The 9524-nt window shown below is 39.5% G+C and overlaps 2 protein-coding genes across 2 annotated transcripts in view; both read left to right on the top strand.

Annotated features, from left to right (window-relative positions):
* si:dkeyp-68b7.12 (rho GTPase-activating protein 30) overlaps nt 1-3187 on the top strand; it is a gene marked incomplete in the record, with an annotated part of 11158 nt that extends 7971 nt beyond the window's left edge. Inside the window, 2 exon segments of the mRNA XM_035671334.1 lie at nt 1-62; nt 1428-3187. Of these exon segments, the coding sequence (XP_035527227.1) occupies nt 1-62; nt 1428-2922 (1557 nt within the window).
* Nucleotides 3188-4433: 1246 nt separating this feature from the next.
* LOC118334871 (zinc finger protein 69-like) lies at nt 4434-9332 on the top strand. The gene is made up of 2 exons (XM_035670947.1): nt 4434-4880; nt 6205-9332. Exons 1-2 carry the CDS (start codon nt 4610-4612, stop codon nt 7200-7202), a joined length of 1269 nt encoding a protein of 422 aa, XP_035526840.1. The 5' UTR covers nt 4434-4609; the 3' UTR covers nt 7203-9332.
* The last annotated feature ends 192 nt before the right edge of the window (nt 9333-9524 follow it).

Genomic DNA, 9524 nt, shown 5'->3' with positions numbered 1-9524 from the left:
GAGACGGAAGAGGAAGATAAAGTTCACCATGGAAGAGACCAACCGGAAAACAACTGGCAAAGGTGATACTGATTTGACATTTGAATAAACCTGTTATCATGCAAGTACATTTTTATCAGTCATAGGCTTTACTGATAAAAGTATTTATCACAGAATGCACATTTAAAGCTGCTGTAGCAGCTTTAAATGTGCTTAAATGTGCTTAAATCACTTTAAGTCACCTTTCAGATTATATGTAGTTGTTCGTTTTAACATCTTTCAGCTGGATAACATAGTGGAACATTTAGGAGCTAAAGAGCCAGACATTAAACAGTTACATGGAGAATAAATATTGAACTTAGATTTGTCAGGTGGCCAGAAACTCAACTCCAAATTAAAGGGTTACTTTTATATTTTCCAACCTGCACATTTTCCAAAGTTTTTGTATCAAATTGACTAATGGGTACAACAAGTTTTGAGTTTGGTTCACTGAGTGAAAGTGCTGTAGCCGGCTGCCGAGAAACAGACTACAACATATTAGGCACCATCAGAATAGTCCTTTTAAAGTGCTTGTTTTTGCTACTGACCAGCTCAGATTATTATTACTTATTATTAAGTGCCAGACAACACAACTGTACAGAGAAATGAAACTTTCTGCACCTTTTGCTTGAACCGCTGTGTGTTGAGTCTCACTCAAGGAAGAAGTCTCATTCTAAAATATCTCAGAAGTGGTGCTTGCAGGAAGACTATAATAGAACCTTTGAAGAAGATACATCACTCTTATTCAAATTGCACGAAGACTAACAATAGGTGGAAAAAAACAAGCACTTTTAATGGACGTATTTTAATGGTGCGCAGTTGCCATAAGGTCAAGGTTGAAAAATACCAGTTACCCTTTATTGCTAATGTTAGCCATATCAACTTCATATGGAAATAATATGTCATAATAAGTTGTGTTTACAGCCTGTAAAAAAATCAAGAAATGCATACTTAGTAAAAACACACACACACATTCTCAATCCTTCCCAGTTAAATTCATAAGCAATAAAACACACTTGTGCTCCATTCAGTATACTCAAAGATTTTGCCGCTGCTACCTTACTTGGTCCGGTATGACCAGTTGCTTATTGTGGTACAGTAGTATATCTTAGCTAGCATACGTCAGAGACATATTTCTGCATTACTGACATCATGGTCAGTTAACTAAATGTTTTGGCATTTTAGCATTTATGGTTGTCCCGCATTCACCTACCTGCAAAGGTAATATCTCTATCTATCTGTAGAATTTGAAATAATCAAATAACAATTCTACAAATGCAAATAGTAGATCTCATCTTGTTGCACAATGTTTAGCTCACTAACTCACAAACTAGCATACTTTACTATATAATCATAAAACTGCACTTTTTTTCATGTCTTAAATATTTCTATCTGTCATCAATCTGCAGCAAAGCGACAGAGGAAGATTGCAGTGCCATGGAAGACACTCAAAGTGACAAAGAACTCACTTCAGGGGCATCGACACACTGCTGTGCTGAGTTTCCACTGCCGAGCAATGACGAAACAAGCACTATGGCTGACATTACGGTCGAGGAGGAGAAGGATGAGGTTGATAATCCTCACAGCGATTATCCACCTTTCCAAGAAGTTTCTTGCGGCACACAGAAAGAAATGGCTGACGTTCCGTTAGAGGAGTCCAAAGACTTTTCTGTAAAGATAACAGAATTGCCAAGACCCTGTGTTAGAGAGGACACGAGTGAGAGAGACAGCGATGAGGGAGAGGACAGGAAGGTGTACGAAGAGAGAGAGGACGGGTGTCAAGAAAAGGTTCTGGAAGTACAAGAAAGTGATGAGAACACGTGGGAGGAAGGCGATAACGCAATAGCTGACCTAAAACATGAAGAAAAGATGCAGAAAGGTGGCAAGGATAGTGAAATTTGTAGAACAAGCAATGAAATTTGGGATGAAATTGAGGAGGTTATATGTGAAGTCATAGAGGACGAGGAAAGGAAGCAAGTTGAGAATGAGAGTGCAAGAGAAAGTGATACGACTGAAGATGTCAAAGTTGAAGTGGAGGAAGATCAGATGGTAAAGATTTCAGGAGAGAAAATGGAAGCTGACGGAAGAGAGACAAACAAGGCGGAAGTTAGTATAGAGGTAGTGGAGGAATCAATGGAGACAAACGAAGAAAAGATCACAGACCCAGAGGTGCAGCAAGAGTTTGAGGAAAGAGAGACACACTTACCAAATACAAGAGAATTAGATGAAGCAATTCACGGGAAGCTCTGCGTCAACGACAAAGAACAGCATCATGGCAGAGAAGTGGTTTCGCAAGAAAAAGAGAAGAATGACAAAGAGAGAGCTGATGAGCAAGACACGCTGCCAAGAGTAGACGAACAAGTTAAAGAGGTGATGTCTGATATTAAGGTGTTGAAAGAGGGCAGAAAGTGTGAAGACAGTGACGGCGGCCAAGGAGGAGTAGGAAGGAAGCTGGTCATCTCCAAACATCCAAAAGTTTACCAAGTAAAAGCCGTGCCGGTTGTCCCTCCGAAACCGCAGCATTGCAAGTTCACCGCCCTGACCCTCCGACATCAGCAGCAGCAAAGAGACAGGAGAGACGCAGACAGAGGGAGAGAAAACACGCTTAAGGTCCAGACAGAGCAGGACAAAGCTGGCGCAGGAGAACAGGGGAAAGACGGAGAGGAAGGAGATGATGGCAGGGGGAAAAAGGAGAAGCCGGCGCACAGGGGAGGGGAGAAAGAGTGGGAAAGGAGAAGGGACGGGGATGAAAGCCCCCTGAGGGACACCCGCCGAAACAGTCCCCTCAGCATGTGTTTTGACGAGGCCGTTGCCATAGCTACCATGAGGCGAGAAAAAGGGAAAGAGTGCGAGAAGGAGAAGGAGAAGGAGAGGCAGAAAGAGTGGGGAAATGAAGTAGAGTGAAGGTTTTTTTTTTTTTTTGGTCTGTATGTTGATTTAAACTGATTTGTCTGTACAAACAATTTGTCTACATGCAGCACAAAGGGACATGTTTCTCCTGTACTGATACTGATCCCTTTAAATTATAACAACGGTATTGTTGTCGAGGCAGACGACCCACCTAAAGCCGAAGGGTCTGTCCTAGGTTTCTGCCTTTTAAAAGGAAGTTTTTCCTTGCCCCCATAGCCAAGTGCTCGCTCATGGTGGGAACTGTTGGGTCTCTGTAAATAATGTTNNTTGAAAAGTGTCCTAAGATAACTTAGTTACAGTTGGTTTGAACTTAACTGTTTTGGCGCTATACAAATACATTGAATTATTGTCTCTGCAATGCTAAAAATGTTTAGGTTTGTTATTTTTCTGCCATGCGCAAACTTAATGTGCAGCCCGGAAACTTTTTGTAGTTTTTTTAAACGAGGATGGATATTCCCCCGTTATTAGATAGAGAACTGTAGCAAGCTGACAGGGGGATGAGGTGGGAGGATGAAGAAGGTCCCCAACCACACTCGATCGGGTGACGATGCAGTTACATAGTCAGTGTCTCAAACCCCTCGGTCAGCAGGATACCCTACCAGGAGGCTAATAAATGCAACGCAGCAATTGTTCTTCCTGCTAAATAAAACTGAGACCGAAAGCAAACACGCAGACGGTATTAAAGGTGAAGTGCTGCTTAACATTTTATGGATAAAAAATTTGTTGACAATACATTTTTTTTTCTATTTCAACCCAGAACTTTCGTAACTTCCATGTCTGTAAAACAAAAACATCCCATCATTTGACTGAACTGATTTTGATCAAAAGCATAAAAGGTTAGTCTTAAATCCAGCTGGCTTCTCTTTGCACTAGTCTAATTATACAATACTTTGTAATTATATAAAGTATATGTATATATACAGTTTGTATATTAAAAGGTAGTTTTTAGGCCTATGTGGTGATTTGAAAGTGCAAGGGTGATGAATTGAATGTATCATTTATAATAAATATAATGGCTGCAAAAGGTGTAAATAATAATAAATAAATACAAATATGTTTCCAAAATGATGTCTGTCCTATTATTATCTCAGGTGACTTGAAGAAGAAGAAAGAAGAAAGAAGATATACTTTATTGATCCCCTTGTTGTTATGTAAAACAAGTATTACATATTAAATAAATTAAACAACAAAATGCATAAAACATCGTTAGACATTAGTTATTTAACTAATGCCTATGACACTTGAGGGTTGACTATAGGAGACAAGTTTTCACATTTAGATACAGTTTTTATGGTCTTTCAATTTTGTCCAAATGTCTAAATTAGACTTTGAATACTTTGTTTTTTGGTTTGAGAATTTGCCGCTCGGAGTTTCACACAGAAATATCTATGCATAATTTAAAAGAGAACTTATTCTACAGTGTAAATATCATATATTTCCTGGTTAACAACTAAAACAGGATAGAGAGAGAGAGAAAGAGAGATAATTTTAATTCGCGTTTATTACAAGCGTTACAGCAATTACCCCCTACGTCACGTCCGCCCTCTGGTTTTCTCGGAAGTACACCAAAATAAAACAGCTGGAAAGATGCTTCGCCTCACTGCAGAAGCCCAGCTGTTCGATAAAGCCTGACATTTGTTCCTCCTGGCTGTGTTTTCCTGGTTGTCGTCCCTTCGGCAGGATGTCTTTCCCGGCCTCTTTCGGCTCGCAGCTCGCAGCCATCATGGACGTGCTGGCGAAGGCTGCGGTCGCAGAAATAACGAAGCTGGTGGAGGACGGGACCGTGGTGCTGCGCCTGGAGATGTGTCGGAGGGACGGTGAGATCCAGGAGCTCAAAAGAAGTTTGAAGCTGATGGAGGTTGAACTCTGCAAAGCTCAGGAAGCAGCCGCGAGTCGAGCCGCGAAGGACGCACAGGAGCAAACAGCAGCCGGGAGTCAGGTCCTCCAGAAAGGTGAGAAGCAAGAAGCCGTCACACCAAACTCCAGTCTGAAACTTAGAAATTCACGTTTTGCTTTCTTATACACAACCTGTCATGATTAGAAGAACATAATTTAAGATCTTTATGATTCTTTATAGTCTTCTGTTAAATTCGGCTCAAAGGTGAGAGCATTGAATACCGATAGGCACTCATTTATTGGTTTGTTTTATCCATACATTTACATTTACATTATTTTAGGATAATGATGTGGACAAAAACAAAACACCATGAAACTTGGAACAGAGGCGGATCTAGAAAAAAAACTTCCCGGCCACCCCGGTTTGGTGTCAACTTTAACACATCAACTTTAAAAATAAGATGTCAAAAATGGAAATGAATTGAATGATCTGTTGTGAGCACATTTTAAACTAAGTGACAGGCTTAAGTTAAAAAAAACATGTAACATGTATTTAGAAAAATGTCAGAAAATTTGGTAAGAATTTATTGATTTGTATTAAATGCTTTAATAATGTGAAGCAACAATATTTGTGACTAAAAATATATTGATTTGGGTTTTTTTCCATGCTAGTATTGATATATACTATATATAAAAAACGGACGTAATAACCAACAGATTGTTAGATTACTAACAATCTCCTCAAGTTCACGATCATCCTTAAATTGCTCATTTTGTCTGAGCAACAGTCCAAAATAGAAACATACATTCATCATCACACAAGTCCAAGAAAATCAGCAAATCCTCCCAGTTGAAAAGATGGAAGCAGGGAATGATTAAAAATAGATGCCAATTAATCTTTAAGTAGATCTACTAATTGATAATTGTTTCAAAAACAGGAAGAGTTTTCAGTCAACTCATCATCTCGAGCTTGAGCATTGACTGAAAGTAGAGACTTTCTTTGGACGTATTTATATACCGATGAGAAATGAATCTTTACGGTTCAGAACAAGTAATGTCATTGGACTTCCAGTAAACAGGCTAAGTAAATAGCTGTAAGGGGTTTTACTGCTCTGATAAAGAACTTGCCAGGTTCCCATGCAAATGTAGTGCAATTGAACTATTACAGAAGAGGAGGCACCGCATAAAAACTCAAACATGATGGAAATGTGCCAATTCTGTGTTTTGCTTTTATTGATATACCAACTTCTGCAAATCAGCCAAGCGTAAAAATATCTTTTGCAATATTTGAAGTTATTTTTCCAAACCTTTCTGCATTTCCATCCAGCTGTTTTTATGCACAAGTTGAAAATGTGAACTCTACTGTGTTCTTGCATTGTTGACTTGCATTTGTAGAATCAAATTCATGTGTACCTGCAATTTTCTTTGTGTGACTTGCAGATGAAAAAGAAGACCAGGAAACGTGCTCCGTGTATCTTGAACCAGAGACCGCTGATTCAGTCTGTGAACCTCGACATGAAACACAGGAGAGCCGTGACGTGAGGCCAACGGTGAAACACGAGCCGGCGGATGAACTTGCCACCCAGGAAACAACGGACAACACTTCAACAGCAGACGTTTGCTTTGAGGCGAGAGAACGAGGCGACCCGATCTGGCCTCCTCCCGCTTGTAGCATGTTTGAAAAAAGCTCTGTTGCAATGCAGCAGTGCATACAGATTATCCCCCCTCACGTGGAGCAATATGCTGCTCATAGAAACACAGAAAGTTCCTTTAACGCTTCATCAACTGACGCAGAGGGGACGGCAGATGATTCCTTAAGTGTGCCCATAAAAATAGAGGTGGACATTCGACCTATGTGCATGGAAAGCACCACTTCAGAGTCTGGTCACGACGAACAGTTCAGACACGCTTCGCACCCTGCAGTCAGTCAGGACCGGTGCTTGCAGTCTGCTTCTCAACAGGCCGGGCCCTCGCTAGCCCCGCCTCATGCGCAGAGGTCTAATGCAGGAACGTTTGGACCAAACACGGAAGACCACATCCTCAGTAGACACAGCCTGAGAGCAAAAAGGCTAATGAATGTTTGGAGAGCGAATCAGAAACTGTTCATCTGCACGGTCTGCAACAGGGGCTTCCCCCGCTTGTCTCAGCTGGAAGAGCACAGGGCCACCCACCAACCCTTTAAACCCTTCAGGTGCCTCGAATGCGGGAAATCTTTCACTCAGAAGACCCGGCTGAAGACGCACCAGAGCGTGCACACGGGCGAGAGGCCGTTTAGTTGTAAAATCTGCGGCAAGATGTTTTCGAGGCAGGACAACTGCCTGAGACACGAGCGGTTCCACAGCGGGCTGAAGCCGTACAGCTGTGGACAGTGTGGTAAAAGCTTCACTGTGCTGGGTAACCTCAAAATACATCAAGAGATTCACCTGCAGGGAAGATAGCGCTCAGATGCTGGGGCTCTGACTGAGAGAATTTGCAAAAGCACTTAGTTATCTCGCCAGTGAACTTTGACAGTTTTAATGCATCGGATGCCACCATAAACTGTCTACATGGCAGGATTGTTCAAACCATGGGTTGCAACCACTCTACTGCATGTGTCGGACATACAGACTCGTTTTCAGACATACCAGTTTATTTTTCTCTCAGTGACGATGAGGCAATGCATCTGTTTATTCTTTATCATTGTAATGGAAGTGTGGGATTTATTAATTACTGTAAATGAAAACAGTGCATTTACAGTTTATAAAAAAAGCTACAAACTGCCAAATGAGATTGCCAGTTTCATTTTGACTTTCCATTAATTTCACTTAACAATTTCACTTTGATTAACAGGTTTTCTGTACCTAAAAAAGGAGTGGGCAATATGGATCAAATCCACAATTATAATATATGTACGTTTATAATGCGATATTGATGTATATTGTGGTATACTACATTTTATAGAAAGTCTATTGTCTGTTTTTGCCTAATCTAGCAAAGAAATACTTGATTGATTGCAAAGTAAGTTAAAATTAAGTAAGTTAAGTTAAAAAAGCCATAAAGCAATGCTGCTTATTGATTTAATACCCACAGTGGTCGAATATATTGGTCCTGATATGGTACATGAGGTGTGTGACCTCCCTCTAGTGGTACGTGGAGGAAATTCTAAAAGAGTAAAAAGTTAAATTAATTTAAAAACATATAAAAATAATACAACATTTTGAATGAAGATACTTAAACTAGGAGGATCACTGAAATGTAGTTTAAAGTAAGATTTGCCTTTCCTGTAATGTTGTTGTCTCAATATCTGCCTGCGATGTAATGACGTTCATGCACGCGGAGTCCGTGATTACACCTTGTGGTGCATGAGAGTTGTGTGGAAGAGTTTAAGTGCCAGTGGTAGTGAACCCCCCTTCAGCAGTCAACGAGTGTATTTTTACATCAGTGTTAATGGTGGCAGTGGTTGCCTTATATTTTCTGAGAAGATTTGCAGTGTAAAACGTTTGACAAACTCTGGTGTAATACCTCTACAAGGTGTTACAAGATGAATGTAAGTCATTAGATGAGTTTAACCTCTTGAGCCTTGAAGTTAAACACTTTTGGAACTAGAGTGACACAAGTAGATATAGCTCGTAGGAATAAAAAGGTTGTGAATCATTGGTCTAATACACAGAGATATTAAAGAGAATTACTGATGAATGACAAATTTATATTTTCTACTTATGTTGTCATATCGCCCAGCCACACCCTCAATGCATACCTTTTGTAATTTGATTCTCTGGGTTCATGTTACCTTATGTACAAAGACAACAGGTATCAGATCAGTACTTGTGTCAGCAGATATCCTCACTTCAGGTGCCTTGGAAAGTTTCTGGTATCCTCTCCCTAACTGGCACTTTTGTAATATTCCTTTGTCTTCATAATGTTGAATCATCCAGATACAGACTGTGTATTTAATCTAAAATTACTTGTCACACCTTGATTACACACAAGTGATGTTTATTTAACATGTGGCCTTTTTATAGACAGTTGGGTGAACCGGTGAGGATCTAGTGTGTCAAAGTAATGGTGATGTGGAAGTGGGAGAGGGTGTGTGCCTATGCAATAATTTATCGTTTAATATTTCTATTAAATTTAAATCTATCTTATTTGTTTTCTCGTGACGTTAAAATATGTTAATGTTCCCAATTTGTGTTATTTCCATTTTGTCTTAAAGGTTTCAAATTTCTATAAATACTTTACAATAAGTGTAAATATGAGTATAATAGATGCCTACTTGTTTTTTCTCTATAATTTTTTTTTACATTTTTATTTTTGTTTCAATTATAATCTGTCTATATTATAACTTAATGAATATGGATTTATTAAATAAATAATATTTTGTTGGGGGGAAAAGGGACTTAAAGTAAATTGTATAACTTTGATTTATAGGCTGCTGCTGCTTGGCTTATTTCCTGCACGTTTTTAACTGGTGCGATGTCTGTATGTTTGCTGGTTACAGATCCCCTCCAGACATATTAAAACGTAGTTTAAATAGTTTGCTTGAAACAGTAATGTTTGTCTGATATGTTTTTTCTGCAAAAATAGTATAAGTTCCTCATTAAAATCCTTAAAAAGGCTCCTTCTACCTTATATAATATGTACATTTTGTTAATTTTTAAGGTTTTTCTGCTGGACACAAGATGTCTCCTACTTTATTCTCAGTGTCTGTGCACTGGTGGCTTCAGGTTTCTACATCACACTTGTATGAGTTGTAGACTGGACCAGGACTGATGGATTTTCAA

The sequence above is a fragment of the Morone saxatilis genome, unplaced genomic scaffold, assembly GCF_004916995.1.
Source record: "Morone saxatilis isolate NCDOM2014 unplaced genomic scaffold, NCSU_SB_2.0 Contig23, whole genome shotgun sequence".
In the NCBI taxonomy this organism is placed as follows: domain Eukaryota; kingdom Metazoa; phylum Chordata; class Actinopteri; family Moronidae; genus Morone; species Morone saxatilis.
This window is presented reverse-complemented; position numbering and strand designations above follow the sequence as displayed.

Excerpts from the sequence above, each read along its gene's own strand:
- LOC118334871 (XM_035670947.1), top strand. The coding sequence starts at position 4,610 with ATGTCTTTCCCGGCCTCTTTCGGCTCGCAGCTCGCAGCCATCATGGAC. Across the intron at positions 4,881-6,204 it reads GAGTCAGGTCCTCCAGAAAG|ATGAAAAAGAAGACCAGGAA; the intron begins GTGAGAAGCAAG and ends TGTGACTTGCAG.